The following is a 25,506-nucleotide window of genomic DNA, read 5'->3' on the forward strand; positions in this document are numbered from 1 at the left end:
GCCTCTTAGATGCCTGCTAATTCAACCATAAATTTATGGCTACAAATATCACCATTTTTTGCACTTCTACCTGGCTTCATTCACAATGCAAATACAGAACTTCAAAGTCCAGCAGAAATCTTTTTGCTTCATGATAGCCCAATTCCTTTCCACATTTCTTTTCAAGCACGCAATGACAGGATTAGCTGAGCATTAATTACTTGAAACTCAACCTGCATCTCAGGTCACAATTTTCTCATATTTTCAGCATTTAAAATGTTTGTATCAATCAAGTATTTGTCATACAGACCAATACTTGCAACAGATAAAATATTCTTCCTTCCACACAGATGTCCCAGCTGGAGGTCTCAAAACCTAAAGAAAAATTCCACTTACTGTGCAAACTCCAATCCTCCCACCCCGAGTTGCAATGCTTTCCAAAAATGTCACCTTTAAAGGCACAAAACCAGAACATTCAAAAAAGCAGTTTCCTCTGCCTTCTGTATTTGTCCCTTAAAGGCAACTGCTCTTCGGATAAAATACACTTACTCACTGGAAGGTAACTTAAAAAGTCAATGTGATTTGATTTTTTCATTAAATTTTTCCATATGAATAGTCATGGCCTGTATTAAAATACATCTGTGCCTAAATATTGACTGTACATTTTGGTTAACAGCACAGCAGGACTAGCCTAGTCTGGACATTTCATAGTAGCCAGTCATTTGAAGGGTGTCTTTTTCAGTATAAAGAGTCATCTGAATAATCACAACATGTAAGATCAGTCCTTAAGGTATCTCCTGCCACTGCTGTCCTGCAGAAACACATTATTCACCCTGGTAACTACAAATGTTGCAAAGTAAAGACGTTGACAATATCACGTAAAAGGAAAGAATAAAAATGCCTCCAAGTTCTTTTTTTTATGAGACTTGTGACTTCCATCCAACAGAAGACATTCAGGTTCATGGGCTAGGTGTAACAGTATTCTATTTATTTATTCCTTTATTTTGTTTATAGATATTTCTTTGTATGGTTTGTTCCTGTTGTAGCAGCAAAACAAAACCAAACCAAACCAAAAAACCTCCCCTGCCATTAAATCTCAGTTTTCAGAAAATTTAATCTTGGGCTGAGTAAGACCTGCCAGTATCCCTCTGAAAATATTCAAGTGATTCTTTGCAAACAAACATATTAGGTTATCTGTAACAAACTAGTGGTTAAAAAAGATCATCATTGTAATTTTATATTGAACCTAGCCTGATCCGCATCCTATAAAGGAGCAAAATCAACTGCGTCACCTGCGGGGCACATCTTAGTCACTGTTCTGAGAAATTAAAAAGTCAAGAGCAGGAGGGAAGAGCAAAGAAAAAAGGCAAACTGAGTTGAACACAGAAAAGTAAATTATACAATAAAGACATCAAGAGAAAAAGTGTTAAAAGCCAGTGTTCGAGCATGTTCAAACAAAACACAGCTACTGTGTTAGGCACTGTATAAAACCAAGCTATGCCAAATTCCCAGTGTCCCCCCAGAGCTCACCATTAAAATAAAAACCACTGAGGAAGGTGTATGCTTCTTCAGGGAAATGCTTTTGAATAAAAAAACCAAACACACAGTGGTGCTGAGGCAAGGATAAGCAGGGTAAAAGGTCCCACAGGAGATACCTCTGGTTGCGTAAGGGATGTGGGTTACTGGTAGCATGTGCATTTTTGCACTTTCACAAAAGGGAAATATGATCTTGACACCACATGGAAGGCAGCCTCTGTGTTGAAATTTTATTGAACATGAAAGACACACTTGCAAAAATCTTTTTATGTCTGTATGAATACAGCAGTTCAAAACTCATAATATACAGATAACACCTAAATGCTCAAAATTATGTAACTTTTTCTCATCCTAACTTGGACCACTTACATGAATTATCTCAATAACAACTTCTCTACAAATGGACATAGAAGAGCTAGTTGCTGCTTTTTAGCTCAAACAACTGCTTTGGGGTTTTTCTGATAGCAGTGTTACATAGTCAGCTTGCCTGCTGTGATTGCCTATGGATCACATATCCAACCACTTGCAGTTTGGAAGCAGACCACCAGGACTCTCATCTACCCCATTCACGTCAGCCTGTTAGTCCTTTCTCTACCCAGGTCAGGGAGCAGCCATCAAGCACAAACAATAATAAAGTTCCCCTTTTCTCTTTACAATAAGATTAGTGAACAGATTTTTTTCTTAACTCCTTTTACAAAACAGAGCTAACAAGTCACTGCCTGTGCAATAGGTGGGGACAGGAACGCTGCGCTGCACTACAACACCGCCGATTTCTCCACAAGAAAACCAATGTGCAACGTGCCCATCCAGAAGAGAAAGCCAACAAACTGCTGCATCTACCACAGAGCTGCCACACTCCTTGCATGCCACCAGCACCTGACATCGACCACAAAAACACAGGGCTTGCTCCACCTGGATGCATCCTCAGGCCTGCTTTGGCACCCCCTCCCTTGGCCTAAATTTCCTCCACCTTCCCAGCTTACCTCTCCCGTCTCCCCTCCAGCAGGCCTCATCGATACTGCTGCCACAGGGGAGCCCCTGGAAAACTCCCAGTTTAGAATGAGAAGACTCTTGCTATCTGAAGGCAGATGCCCCAAGGCCAGCCAAAACTTGCTGTGGGGTGGTCTACCAGCAACAAGTCTCTCTCAACACTGAGACAATGACTAGAAAAGAGCTCAGTATTATCACTGCCAGAGCACACCAACTAGAATCTATTGCCAACTGATGCAGTATCACCAAAAATCCTGTATCTGTGGCAATTGCAGCACAGGCTTTCTAAAAGGACAGTGTCTCCTTCCAAGCCTGGTGGTCATAAGGGAGACAAGTTTTACCAGTATAATTCATGGCTGAGTGCATTTTCCTGTCTTCATTAAGGGTTTACACCAGTGCTGCTACCTTGGAAGCCTGCCATCAATAAGCAGGTCAAACCTCTTCGTCTGGGAAAAGCCTCTCCATTGTTTTCTGTCTCATGAACAGTTCTTCAGTAACTATATTTTTTGTTTGGAGACCAGGGTGTTGGAAAACAATTGAGATACGAGTAAAGAGCTCTCCTTCACCACAAAGTAAACTGTATGCTTAATAAGCTGAAATAATTTGGTCTCTGTGGACCATAAAACAATAGCCTCACTGTTGCACTCACACCTTGCAAGTTATGTCCTCGCATCACCCAAATTAAACTGTAATAGGGACTGCTCCACAGCTCAAATTCCCTTTAAACCTCTTAGCTAACCTCTTTTACCTCTTCAGGTTTCCCTCTTTAGCACAGACATGAATCAATTGTTTCAGGAAACCTCATTTTCTTGAAAAAAAAAACCCAAAAACCCCGAAACTTTTGTAAGGCTATACTCAAATCCCCTATGTTTCTTATAAAAAATCCCTAATTTTTATTCTTTATGTCAGGAGTTGAAATGCATAATGAAGTAAATAGTATCAACAACTGTGACTGACTTAAAAGGGTGCAACAGCAAGTAGAGCTTTGTCCTCTCCCTCTAGAGCAGGATGAGAATCTACTAATTACTTTATTACAGTGTGGGTGGAAGAATGAGTGAACTTCAAATCAGCACAGAATTCAATGCAGTATTTCCTTTATAGTGAAGAATGAAAAATAACCCCAGACCTAGAATAAATCTCCCTACCCAGTTTCTCCTTTTGTTTACACCAGGTCTGAGGTTAGTTATACAGCGGTACAATGCTAGAGATTCCATACACATCTCCACATCTTAGGGCATGTGCCCACCTTTAGTTGTCTATCTGTGAGCAGAAACTTTCCCTAGAGGCAAGCTATTACATAATGCTCAGGATGAGCAGTTTCTCGCATCCTTCTTTGATCTGTCAAATAAAAGCCACCGCAAGAAAATAAAAATGCTAAGCACTATATTATTTTATTTTCCTGCCACAGTTCTACACTTACTGTCTCTCATTGTTAGAGATCTCTTTATCATTACCGATGCAGCCAAAAACAGCCATCAGAGGCAGACAAACAAACCATGTAAGGCATGATGAAATATTCAACACACATGTTCCCCTTCAAGACAAGACAATAATAACAGAACAACTGAAACCTGAGTCTCTTTCCAGCAACACTAAGTTATGCCACTGAAGTCAAATGAGTATTAACAGTTTTATCTGCCCCCTCATACTCAAAGACACAGAGATTATTCCATTTCTGAAAAATCTACCACCACCACTATGCAGCAAAAGCTAAGCGATTAGCAAAATAATAATGAAGAATACAAATCAGACGTCAGAAAAAGGAAGATTCTCAGGGGCTACAACCTACTGTGAGCACAGAGCACTCTTACCTGTGTGAGTGAGCATGTGTCGCTGCAGGGCATGTGCCCATGGAAAGACTTGAGGACAGTAAGGACAGGTGATATTTTGCAGGCAGTCTGAGTACACATTCTTCTTCCCTCTCAGCAGCTTATCCTTGGCAGTTTCCTTCTCATCCTCACTTGTTCCATTTCTGCCACTTTCTTCCTTGAAATTGTCAGTGGACTGCAGAAATGGGCTAAATTTGTTAGTGTCTGTGGTAGCCAGCATCTTCTCTATGCTGGCAAATTCCCCACTTGACTCCAGATCCACACTACTGCTAAGTTTAGGCTTATTTTTCGTTCCTTTCTTTCTACCTCTTTTCTTAGTCAACCCAGCATCAGGAACGGGAGACTGCTCTGGATCACAAGCCTGAGACAGGTCACTGGGCAGGCTGGAGTCTCTCTGAACGGTGGCCACGATTGTCACTTTAGCTTTGGCATTCCCTGATTTATCACACCCAGTGGAGCTGCTCATTGCCTTGGGACTGGCATCTGCAGCCTCTGTTTTCAGCAAAGTGGGAGCAGAAGACACAGATGAAATGATCTGTGCGATGGAAGCCAATGGTGGCAGCTCTTTAGTTACTGAAGGCTTTGGCAAGAGAGGTGGTGGTGGTGGTTTAGGCCTCAGGGGTCTCAGCAAGGCAGAATTGCCAGGGAGAGCCGGGGAAATGATCGGGACAGTCAAATGCAACGAACCTTTCAGTGGCTGGGGATGTCTGACACCCCGATTTGTCTCTGAGTTCCCACTGGCACCAAAAACCAAAGGACACTGCAGACAGTTATAGGCCTTATCACTGTTCCCAGACGCAGCCAACTCCTGATTCCTGGCTTCACAGGGGGCATCATCTTTATCCTTCTTCAGGATTTTGGGGATGGACAGGTCGATAGGCTCCATGGAACAGTCGTAAAGGGACAGAGATGAGCCGAACAGGTTCTCCTGCTTCACTTGCACAGCACTCAGGCTTTTGCTCTTCTGAGAGAAATCCAATGGCTCATCAAAATCCATGGGGAAGTTGCCCACAGGTTCACGTTTGATGGAAATGTGAGATGATGTTCCCAGCAAGAAGCCGTTTTGTGGCTCCAGGAAAGGTGTCATGGGCTTGTGGTCCATGTAAGTGCTGTCCTCCAATAATGAAGGGTCTGTCTGGCTTTCCTGGGCATTGCAGTCCACCATTAAGATGTAATTCTCAATCTCCTTTTCTTGCACATGCAAGTGCTGCTTGAGGATGTGGTGAATGCAATTCCTCTTGGCTGAAAAGGCCGTGCCACACTCCTTGCACTCGAATGGCTTCTTCTTCTGGCAGCCGCTGTGTGTCCTCATGTGAATGCGGAGGGCTCGGTAGTGCTTCAGATCCTCTCCACACAGCTTGCACACTGTGTCTGGGGAGCAGAAGGCATCCACCATCTCTGCAGCATTGCTGGTGACATATTCAATGTTCTTCTCGATATCCTTCCTGGTCGTTTTGAGGTGCTTCTTTCGCAGGTGCCTCTCACAATTGGCTTTCACTGTGAATGGGTAGTGGCAGATTTTACAGATGTAAGGCCTCTCCCCGCTGTGCGTCCGCAGGTGCCGGATCAGCGCTGCCTTGTCAGCTGCGATGTAGTCACAGATGTTGCACTGATATGGGGAAATACCTAAGTGAGAACGGATGTGAGCTCTCAGGACACCAGAGAAGGCAAACACCTGGTCACAGAAACGGCAGGGGTACAAAACTTTCCTCATGGTCGGGGTCTTCTTGTTCGCTGCCCCTGCGATGATGGCTTTGAGGTCTCCCTCTGTGACTTCTTGCTTGATCTTCGCTTCCATACTCAGAGGCAGGAGAGCTTCAATGATGCTGTCCTGCTCCAGCTGGGTCTTCATCTCATGCTGAGTTAAAGGCTCTACTTTGGGTTGGAGGAGCAACTGTGAGGAAGGACTTGATTTGGCTCCTGGTTGGGGGAGATGAGAGTTGGAGGCAGACTCCACCGAGTTCTTGATCAGCCTCAGAGGGGGAGGTGGGAGACTTGGGCTGATGCAGCCGGGGGAGGCTTGCTGGGCACTGATAAGAGGAGGAGGTGTAGAGGTTGCGACAACTGTTCGGGGCGTTACCAAAGGCTTTGGCTTCAGTGGTGGCATATGCTTGAAAATTGACTGCACAGGAACAGAAGGTGCCTTAGAAAGTGGAGGAAGACTGATTTGAGGAGGAGCAGAAGAAGCCATCTTCAAGATCTGCTGAATGTCTGCTAGCTCAATGGCAGACTCATTGGAGATGGGTTTCACCACAATACTGCTGTCAGGCTGGATAATAAAACCCTTCTGGAAAGGCTGCAGCGAGAGAAGCTTTATGCTTTCTTTTGTAGGGGGAAGGACTGAAAATGACCCTCCCATGGAGGCAGCTTCCAGAGGAGAGAGGCTGAGCAGACTGGTGCTGCTGGGTTCCTGAGGTAGGTTACTCTTCAGTGCTCTGAGCCGCATTTCTTGGACCTCATCTTGTATATTGTCCTCCTGCTTGACAGGCTTGATGTCTTTGGTGTACTGTAGGCCCAAGGATGCCATGAAGGCTTTCTGGTCTGGGTTCTCACTGGGTGGGGTCATGGACTGTGGCTTGTGCTTGTCTTTTCCCTGATCTACCACATGAGTTTCTGTGTGCAGTTTGAGTGCCGAAAGCATGGGGAATGCCTTGTTACACATCTCGCAAATAAATCGATGGAAGTCACTGATGCACCTTCGCAAATTTGTTTCACACCAGACCTGCAAGACATGCAAAAATATTTAGAGTAGGAATCTCAAACTGGAAAGGCATCAAATGCTGCTGCAAAACAAAAACATTTCACTCTCTCTTCCACTAAGTTAAGGGGTTTAGAGCAGCCACCACCTACCTAGCATGGAGATATTCCTGCTCCATAGCCTTTGGTCTCCAAATGGGTATATCTGAATTAAGGGCTGATTCTCCAAAAGTTCCCCTCTATAAAGGTAAACTCCTTCAGAAGGCTGTTCAGACTCTCAAATTCTCTTCCATCCTAAATCCCTCTATAAAGGTAAACTCCTTCCCCTCTATAAAGGTAAACTGTTCAGACTCTCAAATTCTCTTCCATCCTAAACTTCCCTATCAGAAACTTCTCTTGTGTCACTGACAGGACAGGAACCTCAGTACACTACACAGCAAGGAAGCTGGGCAGTAGACTATCTCGTTTAGCTCTATTACAAAGAAGCCAGAAGGAGAGCAACAAAAGGGAAAAAAAAAAAAAAAGCATCCAAGAAGGCAAAACAATATAAACCAACCAAAATAAAATCCTCCAAAAGCAGATCAGTGAAACTCAGAGACTAAAGCAGAGTGGTTTTGGTTAGGGAAGTCTGATTACATTTATTCTCCCAAGAAAAATACTAGTAGAGGGCTGGCAAGATCTTTATAGGCTCTAAATACTTCGTAAGTCTTCTCTCTCAGTGAAAGCAAAATTATTACAAAAGGAAAATACCAACATTCAAATCCCTTAATAACTTTAAATGTCTGTCATTAATTACAAAAGAAATAAACTTTATTTAAGAAGTGCTTTCTTTTGATTTTTTAAGTTTTATACCAAAACTTTTAACAGACTGACAGAATGACCTACATGCTCCCCTGGACCAGCAGCAAATATCAAATCTACCACCTTGCAGTCAGAAGAGTTGGAAATCAATGCTTTAATCCCAGAAGAGTAAGAAAAGTGCAGAAACCAAGCATGGTCCTGGTGGATTGTGCTGTTAATTTTTTTTTAATAGAAATGCAGCTTCATCCAGACCCAAACTAATTAAGGCAGGCAAGGTTTGACAGAGGGACAAATCATACCACCCAACAGAAAGCTTTACGGCTCTCAGAAAAATATTTACAGACTACCTCCCTGACTTTCCCCAGTCACTGTACCTCAAAGGTGCAAAACCCTCAAACCTTACATGAGGAACACTGTGGAGTGTTTTGTGAGGAAATCACTGAAGATGTCACTGTTTAGTTAGTAAGGCAACTGCTCAAAGTTTTTTGTAATAAAAACTTTCACACCCTAACTACATCCTTGTTAGAGTAAACTAAAATAAATAATGTCTTCCTTACCATGTGTACTCCCTATTGATTTCAGACGTAGGATTTTTTGGGTAGACTCAAAGGGGCAAGACCAAAGTCTTCCTTTAAAATCTTTTTATGCATCTTTACACTGATAGTTATCCACTGGAATGGTGAAAAAAAAACCCCAGTGCCAATATTCTTTAGATTAAAAAAGAAAAAGTAAAAGCATAAAGTGTTCGAAGCCTACACAAACAGTGGTGATGTGCTTTCCACAAAATATTCTACACGCAGGACAAATCTTTGGATGAGTTCATCAGATAAGCACTGTAGCACCTCATACCTTAGGCTATGAAGAACAGAGAGTACCTGAGAAATGCGGGGGAACTTCCTACAGGAGAAGTCTGTGAATCCCAAGTCATGGAAGCCTGCTGGAATCGAAGGGTTGTTCTGAATGAAAGGCTTCCCCATGGGATCTCTGGGAAGCTGCTTGTGGATAACTGCATTATGGCGCAGTAAGCCCCGATGAGTTCGAAAGGTAATACAACAGATGTCACACCTGGAAAGGAAAGGAAGAAAACAGAAATCACTTACTGACTGCGGCAAGCTTAAGAACTAGCATTCTGCTTGCACTGGGACATCCTCTTTCCTCTCATCCTATGATACCAAGAACCTGCTAAATGCAAAACAAAGCCACAGTGCATTAAAACCTATCACCACAAAAGGCCATTTCGGTCACAGTCACTTTCTACCAGTTTCTGGCTAGTAAGTCCACTGGAAGTTTAAAGAATATGAGAACTGACAATCTCACATGGGCAGATGGTAGAACGGCAGCTGAGACCACAGCCTTGCGAAAACCTTTTCAGTGTCCAACCAAAAATATTTCAATGGCATTACACCATTTCATTTTTACTGAAAAGTACTATTAAAATAAATAACATTTTCTAAAAAAACAGTGACATGGAGAGGCTAAATCTCACCTAAGCAGCAAACAAATGTAAAAATAGCACCTTTTATAACCACTGCTTAAAACATACTAGTGCACACCACTGAAATACCTGTGCGTGAATCTTCCTCACACTGCCTTTCCATAAACTGTCACTGATTTTTCAAAGCTGTTATGAGGGACAGACTGTTTTAAAAGGAAAACAAGTGCTCCTTAAAGGGGAGAAAGGTTCAGAGGAGGAAGACCTCAAACAGGTTCAACACTTACGACACTTTTACACCCCCTTCACAGTCAGGTAGTCCTGAAGGAAAATGCAGAAGCACCGTCTTTTCCTACCCACACTTTATTGCTGTGATTTCTTGTTCCTAAGTTCTCAAATCCCAAATCCAGCTAAACAAGGGCTTCTCACATAAAACATGGCATTAAACAATCAAAGCTATGCTGCAGGCAGTAAGGGCTATGCAGCAACATTTGGCCAATACGTCCACGAAGCCTATTGCCTTTTAAATATTTGGAATGTGAGCTCTGCAGCGTGACAGGTCACGTCCACTCTGCATTCAGTAAGTGACACACAGTTTCACCCAACCTCAATTTCCTTGTGGTCAAGGTCCAGCTCCCAACCAAATCGTGGGTTCCCCAGAAGCAAAAAACACCAGTGGATATGAGGCAGTCAGATTTTGTCAGCAAGAATATTATAAGCACTAGGAGTTTTTCACATCTGCCCCTGGCCTTAGTTCTCCCCATACTGTCTTTGCTCTCTACATCAAGGAGTAGTACATGTGCCTACTCATTAAAAAAACATCCTGCAATTAGAAATTACTTCTGACAAAATCCTGAAACCACCCCCTCCCTGTCCTGTCCCTAACAAACTCCCATTGTTGTTCATTTTATCACTACATAAACTCCCACAGCCATTTTTTTATTCCCTGAAAATGAAGAGATAACCAAATCAACCACAAAGCAACTGGACTCACAGTCCCTGAGTGGTGAAAGAAGTAAGTGTGAAGTGTATATAACACGGCCATTGTTATCGCAGTACCCAGAAAGCCTGCACATAAATATTATGCGCTGAAGGTTTAATCTGTTTTAACTCTCCTGTCAATTCACTTGCATCCTACCTTTATAATTATTGCTGACACAGTTCCTGCATTCCATTAAATACTGAACCAATGCCATTTACAAAGCTAATGTTTACTTAAAGAGGTATGCCAAATGTGACAACAGTCTTGGGGCGGGGGGTGGGTGGCCAACACATAGTACTTCTCCAGCATCAGGATCTACAGCTCTCCTCCAGCTCACCTGGCAGCACCTATTCTGTGATGCAAAGCTTTCATCTTCAGTGAAAACAAAAACACAACCACCAAAACCACTGGGGGACAGAGAGCATTAAAAAGTTATGAGACAAACTTGCAGGCTACTGAAATAAATTGTTTTTAGAGGTGATGAAAATGCCTTGCATGAAAACAAGCAGCGCTCCTGACATGTTCCTCCTGGTATGTCAATATACAAACAAGGAGGGCTCAGAAACAATTCTCCTGCACCACTGGAAGCATTGCAGGCTGTTCTGCAAAGGGACACAGACCGCCACCTCGGCGCATCCTGAAGCACCTCTGCGGTCCCAATGTGCCTTCCCTGGGGCCAGGAACCCAGCGCAGCAGCTGTATCCCCTTGTGTGTCAGAGGGCAGGCACAGCTACCAGTGATGGCACCACAGAGTAACTGGGAGCACTGGCTCCCGCCACTGTATCCCCAAGATCTGGGCTGAGCAGGAACCAGTGCTCCTTGTCAAGCAGCCAGATATCCCCCACAACAGGGAGGTGTGCCTTGTTCATCCTGCACTCCCCCTCACCTCCCTCTTGCAACATGCTGATTTTCAGCACTGCTTGATTTAGGGCTCCCACAAAAGCTGCACTTGAGAGTTAATCTTTCAGAGCAAACACCCATGTGAAAGTCCTTCACAGGACACCTGTATCAACTGCTAGCCTCAGGAGTAAAAATTTGCAATTCGAAAATGGTGCATTCCATGCAAAGGGAACTGCCTCCTCTCCCCCAAACAAAAAGTAACATATCTTATAAAAAGAATATAAGCTTTCTCTCTTTTATTAACCATATTTATTTTTCTCTTTCTTAGTCTTCTTGTATTTTCCTTGCTGCGAGCAAAGAAGCAGCAAACAAAAAGAGAAATTGGGAGAAAGATTAAGCTCTTTTTCCATTAGGTCAGAAAGAAGCACCTGGCTGAAAAAAGAAACATCCAGATAAATCATGCCTGTCATCTCAAGTTGCAGGCTCTTCAGGGCATATAAATGCACCGCACCCTGCCTCAGCACCTTGCCCTGGTGGCACAGCTTACAGAACCCCATGGGAGCTGGAGCATGGGAAGGAGCTGTGGATGCCCTGCCTTTCTCTGTGGTCCAGGCATGGACCCCTAGCACCTCCAAGAAAAGCTTACAGGTACTACGTGTCAAAACCTAACTAGTTAAGGCAAGCATCACGCTGCATTGACTAAGGCTTGTGTTAATTTAAAATGGAGTAAGCTGCCATGCCTAACAGTGCTTTAACTGGAAGCGTTAGGTTTTTTTAAGGAAGTCTAACTATTAATTTCTCTGTTTTGTCATCATTACTCTTTTCCATCTTTGGGTAGTGTCACTGCCTACAGTATTTTTAAATCTAGACCGCAGTCTAAGAAGAACAAGAGAAAGGAATCCTAGGTGATACGAACGTGTTTTCATCTTGTTTAAACTGCTTTAAAAAAAAAAAATTAGTAACTGTGGAAAGTCTGAAAAGTCCAGCATATCAAATAAAGCATCTGAAACATATGGTAATAGTTTGCTCATGATGAACTTTAAAAACACAAAACAAAACACCAGAAAAGCCTGCCTCTCCTTAAAATTTCACAAGTCTGCTCATGTGCAGTTCCAAGTCAAACATGGATGACACAGCTGCAGAGAACACTGATGGAACAGCTTCTGAGGTTGTTAGCAGAACGGGCCGAGCAATGGCTCAACACCTGTGCAGAGATAAAAGCACTCCACTTGCAAGGTAATTTTCCAGATGTATCTAATAAAAGCTGCTGTGTTATCATGTGACTGCTGGTCTTGGCCACAGTCTTCCATTTTTTTATAAATATGATTCCAGAGTAGGGAGAAAAAAGCTGTTCAGTTCCAAGCACAGAGGTTCGGAAACAAAGTGTTTCCAGGAGCTAAGGCCTCTTTAAAATTACTTTAATTCTCAATTGCCTTTATGTCTTGGAGTTGCTCATATTTGTAACAATGCAAATATAATACCAGGGCTCTGGCTTGCTGGCAGAGGTGTAAAAAACAAGCAAGTAAGGAAACAGAACTCCTAAAACACAAAAGCAGAACCAAAATGTAACAATGGAATCACCAGGCTGCCCTTGGTGCTCAGGCCATGTATCACACCAGGCAGGTCTGATAAATTATTGCTACACCAGTGCAGCTTTTTCTTTTTTTTTTTCTTTTTTAAATGCAGACAAGGTCTCTGTGTAAAAACACACCATTAAAAAGCTTTCTCCTAAAATAAGTTAGTATTCTTGAAATCGGTAATGCTAATTAGTATATAAAAGCATTTTAACAGGCTTTAAGAAATAGTCAGTGCTTTGCAAAGCTTGTTCAAAGGGGCAAGGCAGGATTTGCTACACTTTTGGTAAGTGGCACCTTCTGCAAGAAAAGTTTACATAAGCTGTGCCTGTTGCCTTGCACTACACTCTCCTCTGAGACAACTCCAATTTGTCAGCAGAGGAAATAGGTTTTCTTGTTAAGAAATGGAAAGACATTTTAGAAAGGAAATGCAGAGCTGAATTTTAAGCAAAATTAATCAGTCTTGATTTTGATTAAGAGTAGTGCAGACAAATATTCAATCCTTCTAGACTTTATATTTCAGTAGTCAAGATGCAAATGCCAAATATTTGTATATATCATTATGTTACCAAGAAATTAAACAAACACTATGCTCTGCATTACCTGAGACTGTTGGTGGGAAAGTGACATTTACCATTATTCTACTTGCACTTCTGAAACCACACGGACTAAAAATCTGTTTTCACCCATGCAGCTCAGTACTACAAAGTTGCCCATATTGTGGATGTTAACAAATAAAACCAGTGTTAATTTCTAGGCCTTATCTAAAATAAAAAAGCTTTGTACCACTTTGTTCCTTTCGTGTCTGTGTTCTTTAGCAACTTCCACAAACAGAAGCAAGGAAAACAAAAAAAGAATGAAACATATCCTGAGACAGAAGTCATTAATACACAATGAAGTTATGAAGTTGACTAATGCCTCCCACTGAAATCCCCAGCCGGTACCATGTGTTTTCTACCTCTGTTGTTATTCTCCTTTCTCTCTCACATTATTTGCAAAATTCATGTGGCTCTCATGAGCAAAGAAATTCCTATGCTGACCTAAAAATAATACAACTGAGTAGAAGAGAAAGATGGGTGATTCCCTGATGATGACTCATTGTCCACACCGGCAGTGGGAGCAGGCTTCCAGCCTCCACACTGGCAATGTCCAGCTGCAGGGGAACCTGACAAGGACGGAGAGATGGAGAAAGGAAAGTTTTAACACAAGGGCTGTCGCCACCTATGAAAGAAAAGCCATCAGGTTACATACATACTCCCCTTCAGGAAAGGATTCCTTTGCTTCTCTTTCACTTCTGGGGCAAGGCAAAGTGAGAGAGATGAGAAAGAGCCAACTGGTTTCTGCTCCTGTGCAACCCCACCCAGGTCCAGATACTCATCTCCTTTTGGATAAAAAAACCAAAAAACAACCCTTCCTGGCCTCCACACCCAGGGCCCTAGGAAATAACATCCAACAGTCACACTAATCTCTCCCATTTGCTGCAGATGAGTGATGGAAAAGCAGCAGTGCTGTGAACCCCGCTCCTGCCTCCCTCCCAGGAATCCCTGTAGGCCCTCCTGCTGCCCTGCAATGCCCATTCCTGCCTCCCTCCCTGGCAGCATCACAGCGTGTCTGACCCCGAAGGACCGGCTGCTCTCCCATCTCGACCTTGCCCACCGCTATGGGGCTGTGCTAGAACCGCAGGCAGCACCAGGAGCCAACTCCCTGCCAGCTGCAGAGGCTCCCCTTCCCTTCCCTTGTGCCTAAGGGGATGGACACAGCCCGCTAGATGTTCAGTAAATGCTGCTTCACAGCCTCAGCAAAGGAGGGACTTTTCTTCTAACTTTTCCCCTCTTCCACTGCCCCACTGGCGGTCTGATTTTGTTACCAATGTCTCCTGTCACTCTCTTTAATCCTCTCCCTCAAAGAAGGCACCCTTGGGTGCAGCCAAGGCTGAACCCCCTGTACCAACCTTTCTATTTATAGAGGGATGCACAGCGTTATGTGCATTCCTACAGCTGCGCTGTGGTCCAGGCGAGAAAAATATCCCGTAGGAGCCAGGACAGATCCAATATAAACCAGGGTGATGTTGTGCTTCAGAAATTTGTCAGCATGCTACAGAGCCAGTGTCCACACCAGTGACTCCCACCGTCAAAGTAACTCCAGTGAAATTAACTGCTGTAAAGTTTAATAAAAAGGCACAAGCCATGCTGTGTCATGTTTTAACTTCCTTTGTGTGTGAGCAAAGAAAAATGAGTAAGAACTTCTTCCTAACACTGTAATGAATTGCATTTACCAGCAACACTTCAACAGAGCCAGATTTAAACACCTCTGCCCTGGTGGAACAGTGGCTTACTCTACCATTTACTTCAACAAAATTAACATGCAACTAAGACAAAATAATGGGAAAATGGGAGATGGCCTGCAGACACTCACACGAACTAGTCATTTTCTCATAATGACTTTTTTACTTAATAAAGGTCAAAGTTTTAAAAACCAGAAGTGTCAACAAACTGGCTGGACAGAATCACAGAGAAACAGCTGAAGATCAACTTAAATAACAATGAAGGGTTTAATAGTTAGGGCAAACATACCTGGGGGAAAAAAAAACCTGACCAGTACAGTCCTCTGCACTACCAAAATTAGAAGCTGCACAACATCCAGAATAAAAGTTGTTATTTGTGCACACAAACTCAAGTGAACCTTCTGGTATTCATTCAAGGTAAGAAATGAAAAGCTCGTCTTATCTTCTAACACATCTTTCAAATATGGAAGCCAAGTACTTGTGTAATGTCAACATTAACAGCAAGTTAAAAAAGAAATCTATGTGTCTACCATGTTAAAAAAAAAATATACCACCACTTTTCCTGAGTTACAGAAGGAGAAATACATCTCCAGGGGTTTCTCTATCCTATAAGCATCCACTGATCACAACAGGGCTCACAAACTGGTGCAGCTGAATCTGGACTGCAGTCCCTTGCCCTTATCTACATTTGCAGGTTAAGATATGCTCAGCATGCAGACATGACTGCCAACACACTGAGCAGCAACCAGCACTTTGAGAGAGACTGCATATAAACAAATCCTGCTCCTTAGGATCAGGCAGGCGTGCTAATAACCTATTTTGGCTCAGCCCCTTCTCCCTCCTGCATGCCCTTTTACAAGCAGCTTTCTGCTACAGTCAGCTTTGCATTTCCCCACTTTCTATTCTGGCAGCCAAGCTAAGATACTCAACACCATGTGACACACCACAGTTTCACATGAGAGCATCACTCTCTGTGTCCATTCACCAGCCAGTATTTTTATCCGGCTGCTCTGGATTCCCAGTTTCCTCACACAATGAGCTCCCTGATGTGAGCTGACCACTTCTAGGCCAGTGTTTGACTCGCGCTGCTCTTCAGTTGTTTCCCAGCTCTCTTTTCTGAACAGAAACTTCAGAAAGCACGTAACATGCAGCTCTGTTCTGCTTTTGCAAGACAACCCACTGATTCTACTTCTCCATTTACTCAGTGAAAGGATGCATTCACCAGCTTGCTTGCACACCCTCTCCTCTGCCTTACCAAGAATTGCATTCTACGACAGCACATTTCTGGTCATAGCATTTACCAGAGCTGATTTCATCGTCATCAGCTGTCTCATGGAATTGCTCCTGCACTGAAAATGCCAGCAAGAGATTAGGATTTGGTTCCTAGTTTCTATCAGCAAGACACTGAGCAACCAGCTTGAGAGCAGAGCAGAGCAGGAGAGTTGCTCAAATCAGCAATGTCACACAACTGCCCCTTGTCACCTCCATCTTTGGCTACAACAAGTTTCGTAGCATTAACTGTGTTAGTACTCAGTAACTCCAGAGCAATTTCTACCTAAACTATCCTTGCTGGTACAATCTCAGTGACTAAAAAGGGAAGTATTGGGGCCAAAATACAGTATGCCAAAAGCAGAGGTCAAGGAAGTCCATGAACATGTCTATGTTGGAGTGGTCTCCATCCCTCTCAACAATTTGTGTAGGATACAACAACCTCAGAACTATCCATCTTCATTAAAAGAGCGCAGTGTTTTTTATTTTGAAGTGCTAACAAGGAATGAGGCTATGTGCACATCAACAGTTGTGACAGAGAGAAAAAGCAATATATAACTTCATAATGCTGAATGAAGATGACTCGTCATTCATGCTTCAAGTTGCTTCCAATAACAGCAGTGTCAACTACTAGAAAGAAGCTTCCTCTCCCCATCATGAACCCATAGTTTTGTCTCACAGTAAAATTAATTGCAAGCAACATCTAGTTTTCAAACACCTTCACTCTTGCAAGTTTGTAGCATCACTAACACTCTCTTCCCACAAAAGGCTGGTCACATGTAGACAGCAATGTGCTTCAGAAAAAGGAAGCCACAAGGATTATTCCCTACTATATAAGGAGAGAACAGATAGAAAGTGAATTCCTAAACTGCTTAGATAGGCATTCACAAAAACGGGAATAACACTCAAGGGTCTTTTTCTGGCTGTTTCCTTTTTTTCGTTTTGACATTCCGTACAATGTACTTTTACACTGTCACACTGCTGCTCGAAAACAACTTAACCTTGTACTAGTCTTTTCTCCTGGTGCTAATGACTGAAATCACCTCCATACACTTTAAATCTCCACTTCTTTTCGTGACTATTTTATCTCCCTAAAGCCAGTGTGCAGAACTGCCTTGAAGAACAGTAACTGGGCAATAAACATGCCCTATTGTAAGTAGCTGGTATCTTTTTCACCCAAAACCCACTTCCTTTTGTCTTGACTTAAATGGGGCTGCTCATGTGCATTGGCTAAAATGATTTAATATTGGGACACAGGTCCGGGTGCCTGGCAGCATCCCACCATACACTGAAGAATGTGGATGTGCTGGCAAAGGGGGAAACCTGGTGACCAGCTTGCCTGAATTGCAAGCTGCATGTAGCAGACATCTTCAATTTACCCACAGAGTCCAGAAGAACATTCCTATGGCATTTAAGTTGTCCACTCCATGTCAGTGAAGCCAGGTAACACTAAGAAATAATGATAGCAATTTCTATCTGCAAGTGTTTGCAAAACCATGACCTCACAGTGGTTACCCTGGCAAAACTAGAGGGAGACGACCACAGATACCGATGGTCAGAGTGTCCTGACACTTTTCCTTCCAGGGCCTGAGTTCTTCTGTTGCTGTGCCTGTTATTGATCTGTGAGCTGTTCAAAACAATAGCTTTCCATGGCAGCACTCAACCTCTACACAATTTCAGCAAAACTTGGGCAGGCTGCTCTGAAGAACAAGGTAGGCTGTGAACAGCTTTTGGTTTCCTTTGTTTGGAGGTTTTACAGAAGCACATAACCCTGGGGGAAGAGAACTGCTTTTGCTGTCCTTGTGAAAATATGCCCAGAATTTGCAAGTTACAAAGCTCAACATATTATATCACTGTTTGGACAGGCTCTATAGAAGGTCAAAAAACTTAATCTCCCCTGAATCCATTCATGGCAATAGGCATCTACTGGTTCTGCTCATCAGGTCAGCTCAGTGACATAGGCAGACAGTGGCTTTCACACTGCAATGTCTACTTGTTTCTTATATCTTACAAAGATATAGCAAAACCAAATCTTGTAACTCGAGGCAATGCCACACTGAACCAAATGTGATCAGAAAGCCTCATAATGTTTATTAAGAGGCAGCCTTCTACCACATTCAAACTGCACAACTACCCTGGCTGAGACTGATGCTGGAATGAGTCTAAGAAAGGAGGTAACTGCAACAGCATCACCAGCTCCCTCCTCCTCTCCTTAGGAAGATGCCCAGGCATGAGAGGAAGCATAAATGTCTCCTTGCTGCTGAGAGGCACGAAAAATTAAAAATACTTTAGCTCTACGGTACAGTGCACTGCACTAAACCTCCTGGAGGAGGAAGAGAGGAAATATAAACGGTATGCTCTGGCTACACTGAGAGAGAGAGCAATTTTACAGTGCATGTACTTTTTTTTAAAACCCACACGTTTTACTTTAAGCCTGTTCCATTATATTTGCCAAAGGAAAGAGGAGAAACTCAACACAGCATCTGGAGAGGTTTCTCCCCGGGAAATCCTCACATCTCCTCTGCTTACACTGCTGACGTTGCTCAGAGCTGTCAGGCAACCTTTACAAGCACAGTTTCACGTTTGACAGCAACCCTGCACCACAAAAGTTTCCAGAAGAACTACCCTGCTCCATAAGGTTTCTCATTTTCCCTATTGGCTGTGCAGCGTTTCAGCTCTCTGCTAATTATATCAACACTCACATACAAACTCACCAAAATAGACAGTGTCCTGAGGCCCCAGCTGCAGGGAAGCAGACTTCTTTAAATAATCCAGGTAGAAAGGCCAAGGGGGTCAGAAAGCCCCCCTGGGCCACCTCCCACTGCTAATCGGCATTGCAGACAACCTCGCTGGGGCCAGCTCATGTCATTAATTAGGGTGCAGGACCCAGGGCTTCAAAGGGACAGCGACTGACCAGGGGGTGTGATGCCATGAAGGAGATGCAGCGCCACAGCCCATTGTCAATGGGACAAAGGGCCCTATTATTGCTCGCAAGAGCAGGGCAGTTCTTACCGTAATTAGGAGACAAAGATGCACGATTTAGGATTTTACATAATCAAGAGATACTCTCCCAAGCGGGAGCCCCTTTCACACAATCAGTGGATTAAGTATTGTTTATTCTGCTGCAAGTAAACAATGAGGTGCTCCCTGCTCGGGGTTTTACATGAAAAAGCAGTTCTGGGCAAGACAATGGTGAATGTCTTTTCATCTGACTTTGAACAGCTAACCCTGTGATTTAAAGTTGTTCATTTGACAGTATCTGGAAGGGTGATGGCCCACCCTGTAAATTAGCTGCTCACATACTGATCGGAGGGCTGCCAGACAGCCTTACCTTTTCTGCTACTTAGCAGAGGGTGGCCGGGACAGACAGACTCAGACAGCTCTGGGGGCAAGAGGCTGTATTTACACAACACCACTAAAATGGCAGGATTAAAGGACCACAGGGAAGCCAGGCAGAAGCTCCTGCCCACCCTGGCACCTTGCCACAGCCGAGGATGCATCCCTGAAGGGAGGTTGGTGCCACCATCAAGGCAGTGCACACTGGTGCACTGCTTCAGAGCTGGTCTGCAATCCTTTTTATAGGAACTACTGGGGGAGCAAAAAGGAATTGCATGTTTGACCTGTGCCCTTACACCAAAAGGCCTGACTAGGCAGAGTGAGCATCACTTATTTTTGACCATGACAAAACAGTCTGTGCTGGGCTGCTGCCTACTGCAGTAGCTCCAGAAGAAAGACCAGACCCACAGTATCTGACCCTGGGATACACATCCAATACCGTCCTCACAGGTCCTGATCAAGTGACTCTGCTTTTACAATATGGGCAATAAAAGGAGACTGGGGGTGTTACGCTCTCTGCCCTTTGCTCACAACACAGTTACTGTGCTTTTTTGTTTGTTTGAACTTTAACAAGAGTTATTTCCCCTTGTTTTCTACAATAAGGCAACAACAGGATTTGATGAAAGCCTTCTAACATTCTGCAGTCTGCTCCCCTGCCACAGGTACACCTGTATACACAGGTCTCCTGCTCTACTACTCTAGCAAAATATTCTCTTTTCTTCATCTCTTTCACTCAAAAAAACCACCCTTAAGCCTTACCAAAAGGACTTCAATCACTTGAACTCAGGACTGAGGATGGCATGCTACATTCTCTGTACCTTGTTGAATCCTACAAACAGTCTTGCATAACCCTGGGAACCAGGGGATTACAGTCCGTGCTGGCCAAGGATTTTAACCCATTTCATTTGGGATGAGTCACCTTAACAGCGGTCCAAACTGCTCTGCTTACTAGAAGACTTTTTGTTAGGTTGGGCCAGGCAGACAGTGTCATTTGACATGTCTAGACTAGGACAAAAGGCATGTTTTAAACCAGATGGGCAGGGTAAGTTGCACCTTAATATACCAGCTGTCCAGGGAGGACCACATCTTCCTTGTCCTGTCTTCACTGACACGTCTTAAATTGCTGAAGCAAATACCTGACAAAAAGCTCTTACTATCATCTAGACAATTCTATAAAGACAAGCATCCCAGCGTCACTCTTAAATCATACCCACGGAGCTTTGACAATTGTGACTTTGATTTAGGGACATGTTCTAGTCTTTGCTGCTCAACAAACGAAGGGTAGCAAAATCCATTTCAGAAGAATATTACCCATAAGCAAGTCTAATACCAGAGCAAAAGCTGCATAAAGAGGAACAGCGTGTTTGCACTGCCACTGTGTCTTGCTGCCTTGACACAGCAGACTTGGCAAAGCTGCCAAGCTAGAAGGATATCTATTCCATTATCTTATATCCATCATGCAAAGCAAGAAAATCCACCTCTCCACTCAGGTCCATGGAATACAACTTTGCAAAGAGGTCCTATCTTCAGAGAAGCTTCAAAATGAGGGTAATGCCAGGATAAACCTAATATGTCAGCTGCTTTCTCTAAAGCATGAAGTGTAAGGCAAAATTGTCCCAGACTCCATTTTGTGGGGGTTGCAGAGCTCTTACTGGAGAACAACTGTTTCAGCTTCGATCAACAATGAAAATTTACCTCATTTACTTCAGAAACAGCAAAGTATGTTTAATTAACTACTATTGACTGGTCCAAGCTTTCAACTTTTCCCATTAACTACAACATTAACAATGACCTTAAAAAGTATTTTACATGTATTTACCAAGGTTTTCTAAATAAAAATTTTTAAAAGGGAAAAATTAATAGCATTAATCCCATTTAACAGAATGGGATGCCTCTGCTCCATGCCATTCTTTTAAGAACCTGTATCCAGGAGTGAGTGTTGACACTTCAAGATTCTGAATTCTTCACCCTTTCAAAACAATCATTAGTCCAATGTCCCAAAATAAGTTTAAAACATTGACAAGCTTCTGTAAACGAACAATCTCCTTTCCTAAAGTAGCGGCTTTTCTACATGTTTCAACTAGATTTAAAATATTTCTTTTATATCTTCATGGATCTGGCTCTACATTTTTCTATGGTAAAAAACAGGAAATAAAAAAGTTTCAGAAGTCTCAGAGGCAATTACTTGAATCAAAACACAACATTCAAGCACCTTCCCAAACAATTAATAAATAATTTTTCCTTGTTAAGAAAAGCTCATGTAAGCCAACATTCACATCATTCCCTAACCTCAAAAGGCAGAAAAGCATAAAACATTTTATTGAAAGTCAAAACCAGAAACTCATCTACCTTCACTCACTCCAATGACTGAAAAACTCTATCCAGCTGCTTTCTTCTCCACAAACAGAATAATCTCATAGGATTACTATAATAATTATTACAGAATAATCTCACCGGAATACTTTTATCAAGTTTTTTTTATCAAGTTTTAAGCATCTTCAGTTTAACTTGTTAGAATTTTGCAATGTTGGCATTTTACAGTTTTATGTAACAGTGATGGGTTTCAAGGGGAGGAAGAGGGGCTTTAATTTTTTCTAAAAACATTTCCAGCTATTAACTGGCAAGATTTCCTGTATTTACAAAAAGTAATAGAATTAAGCCCTACAGCACCCTGGTGACACAAGATGAGGCAAAACATTTAAAAACCTGCTCAAAAACACCAAGGGGGGCAGTTAACAGTGCAGGGGGCTGAGGGGCTCCTGCCCCTCCCCAGCAGGCTTCTTCAGGCCATCTGGTGAGCAGAGACACTCTGGGTACTATCTCTTACCTCAATGAATTATCTGGATGTGTCTCCATGTGGGACTCCAGCCCATACTTGCAAAAAAAGTCTTTGAAACACACTGGACAATGATAAACTTCATCGTCAGCCTTCTTATCTCCTTCACCGGAGTGGCCATCCTCGACAACCTTCAGAAAAAAGGGAAAAAAACCTCACTAGTCCAACTTGTAAGCAACAAACCGAACTTGCAATCTATTTGAAGTTTTCCTCTTAAAAAAAAGTTGCAGGCTTCATCAGTAACCTTGCTGCAAGCCAACACAAATGACTCATTCCTCAGGACAGCGGGTAATCGACACAGCCTCTGCACATGTGAAAGAACATGCATGACAGAAAAGGAGGCTCAGTAGGGGATAAAGTGTGCAGCTGAGTCACAGATATATCAGTTCTAATGAGGAACTGTGATTTGAACAACTTATAAACCCATGTGTTTATATACCACTGAACTAGCATTCCTCCCCCTTCAGAAAGCCAGGGGAGCTGTCAGCCTAAATTATTTATGCCACTGAGATACTGCCAACTGCTAAGTCAAGTGGTTCAGGGAGAAGCAATGAACTTCTGCATGTTTTCTGTACTTCTCTTCTGATTACAGGGAGAAAAGCATGCACAGAGCGAGGGATAGTACGCTAAATGGAACTGCTACTAGCTTGCCACTTAGTAAGTGGGAAGAGTCGAGTTAAGTTTAGCAGACAACATACATTTTGTGCAAATGACTGAGATGTGTTAAAATATTTCATAAACAAAGCCCTAATGGAAACATCTAGCCTTCAAATAAGTATTTTCTGGTCGCTCATGCAACTCCAGTAACGGAGGATTTACGCTACTGTGAAAGGGAAATGTACTGTAGATTTTTTTTTTCCCTCCAGATCAAGACAAAAGCAGACTTCAGCTGCTGCTGCTTTTGAAGTAAACATTGTTTTTTTAAAAGTTTAAATCACCATCCTCCAAGAATACTACAAAATAAATGGGAGGAAAAAAAAAAGCTAAGGGAAAAGCTGCAGCAGCAAAGGAATAGTTCATCCTCTTATCATCCAACAATAATTATTTATAATTCATAAGCAAATCAAAAAATTTAAACAATAAAGAATTTTAAGAATTGAATTATTTCAATCTCTGATATTAGAAATTCATTTTCCATCTCAAGACAACTGTGTTGGCTACACAGGACAAGCATGGCTCATATACAGAGCTGTAACAAGTCTGTGCTGACTGCACAAACTCAACAGCTGACAATTTAGGAGGCAACCAGGAACATCTTTTGCTTCATGCCCCATAAAGAACCTTTTTTGCAGGTGTCCTCTCCTCTCTGTCCAGCTCAGCATCGTGACTGAACTTGCGTTTCGAAGAGAATCGCCTGCGCTTCAGTGGCGAGGGGGGAGTGGTGCTCGCTGTGCTGTTCGGATCCTTCTCATGAATCTTCATGTGCCTGAGCAGGAGAGGGAAGAAGACACCGTCAGGAGGCAAATCCAGGGAGGGAAGTCCATATAAATTTTAATGCCAACACCACTTCTACGGTTTGCCTTTAAAGGATACCATCAGAGATCCCATAAACCGGCCTGAACCTCTGAAACACAGCTGGGGCGCAATCCGGCACTGGCCCTTTGCAGTGCCTGGCCTGTGAGGGGCCGCAGCGGGGAGCCCACAAGCTTTCCCCTGTGTCCCAACCCACACCACGACACTTGCCTTGCTACCATCTATTTCATGAGCACCATGCCCATCCCCCATGAGCCACAAGGACCTGGTTCTGCCTAAAGCTGCTCTCTGTGCAAAAAAAGTACCCCATCTTCAACTGGCTCTCTGTGTAGAGTTTGAGACTGTACCTCAAATAGATCTGTATATGCCAACATCAGAGCAACATTTCTTAAATATATTTGTTTCCTTCTCATCCTTAACACAATGGTGCACCCCAATATCGAATTTCAAGCGCAGCTTTGAAGTCAGGATTATCTGGTCACACTGCTACACTGCATTAGGTATGGCTTGCAAAACTCAGTACTGCCAAGGCACATTCACAAACCTGCTTTCCCAGGAAAACAACTGTTTCTTGTCACAAAGACACCGGAAAAGGGAGTGGGACAACTACTCAGGAAGCAGTCTCATGAATATCTGTATACTTGACCCACCTGCCTCTTGGTTCTCCGTATTTGCAACCTGAGAAAGTCACAGTCACCTAGTTCCCTTCAGTTAGATGGAAGGTATTGCTGCAGTGCTTCTTCTTCTGGGGAACTCAAAGCTCAAATTTAAATTTTCTTGGTTTTTTCTTTTTATGTAAATGTAGGGCCTTTAACCTCATTGAACCTTCAAATTTATAGTGCTATTGAAAAAAAAAAATCAAACGTATGCTCCTAGATACAATGGAATTTTTTAGCTTCTAATAGGTAGAAATTTGAGTGCAGGCAGCAGTCGCCATTTGTTCATATGACTGACTTCAAAGAAACACAATGGAGACAATGTTAATGGCACTTGGGCACATCTTTCAGAAGTCACATCCACAACCGCTCAGGACAGTGCCATCTAACATGACTGAACATGACTGAACATTTATCATGTTCTAACGTGAGTGAATGTTGTAACCCAGATGAGTCTTGCACATCCTCGTAACTGCTTGGATGTTATGACATAAAATCTGTTTTAGTTTTGGATGCCAAGGGCATGATGCTTTGAGATAACACACTGGACCAAACTGATCCACAGCAGACCCCACTGGCGCTGCCAGGAAGACTGTCTCATTACACAATGCTTTTTATTAATGTTTCTTTCACGATCTCAAGCTTTATAACAAAAAAAAAGGCGGCATCTGAATCACTGTCTCAAACCACAGACTGAGGTGTTGTGCAGGAACAGCCTCAAGCCAAAAGCACCACAGGTACTAGAACCTGTGCAAGATTAAAATGGCTGTTCAGCTACTGCCTGCTTTCAGCATCCGTCAAGGCTGGGGCTGCTTGGAGGATCAGGTCCACATGAGGAAAAAACCTGCAGTTTCCCCAGATGCGCAGTAATTCTCACTTGTCGCACAAATGGTGGATGGACACTGGTGACACCTGTCAGTCACATCTATGTGCAGATGTGCCCAGCAGGTTGGACACAGAATCATGGAAATGTTGCTGAAATTGTCTGACCT

At 43.0% G+C, this 25,506-nt stretch overlaps 1 protein-coding gene across 2 annotated transcripts in view; it reads right to left on the reverse strand.

Annotated features, from left to right (window-relative positions):
- RREB1 (ras responsive element binding protein 1) overlaps window positions 1-25,506 on the reverse strand; it is a 77,413-nt gene that overhangs the window by 15,516 nt on the left and 36,391 nt on the right. For both annotated transcript variants that reach the window (XM_008643446.2, XM_017746919.1), the window contains exons 6-9: window positions 23,667-23,811; window positions 22,377-22,516; window positions 8,708-8,897; window positions 4,317-7,056 (exon numbers count right to left, since the gene is read on the reverse strand). In XM_008643446.2, coding sequence (XP_008641668.1) covers window positions 4,317-7,056; window positions 8,708-8,897; window positions 22,377-22,516; window positions 23,667-23,811 — 3,215 coding nt within the window. The remainder of the gene's footprint in view (window positions 1-4,316; window positions 7,057-8,707; window positions 8,898-22,376; window positions 22,517-23,666; window positions 23,812-25,506) is intronic.

Source organism: Corvus brachyrhynchos, unplaced genomic scaffold, assembly GCF_000691975.1.
Source record: "Corvus brachyrhynchos isolate BGI_N302 unplaced genomic scaffold, ASM69197v1 scaffold100, whole genome shotgun sequence".
Taxonomy (NCBI): Eukaryota; Metazoa; Chordata; class Aves; order Passeriformes; family Corvidae; genus Corvus; species Corvus brachyrhynchos.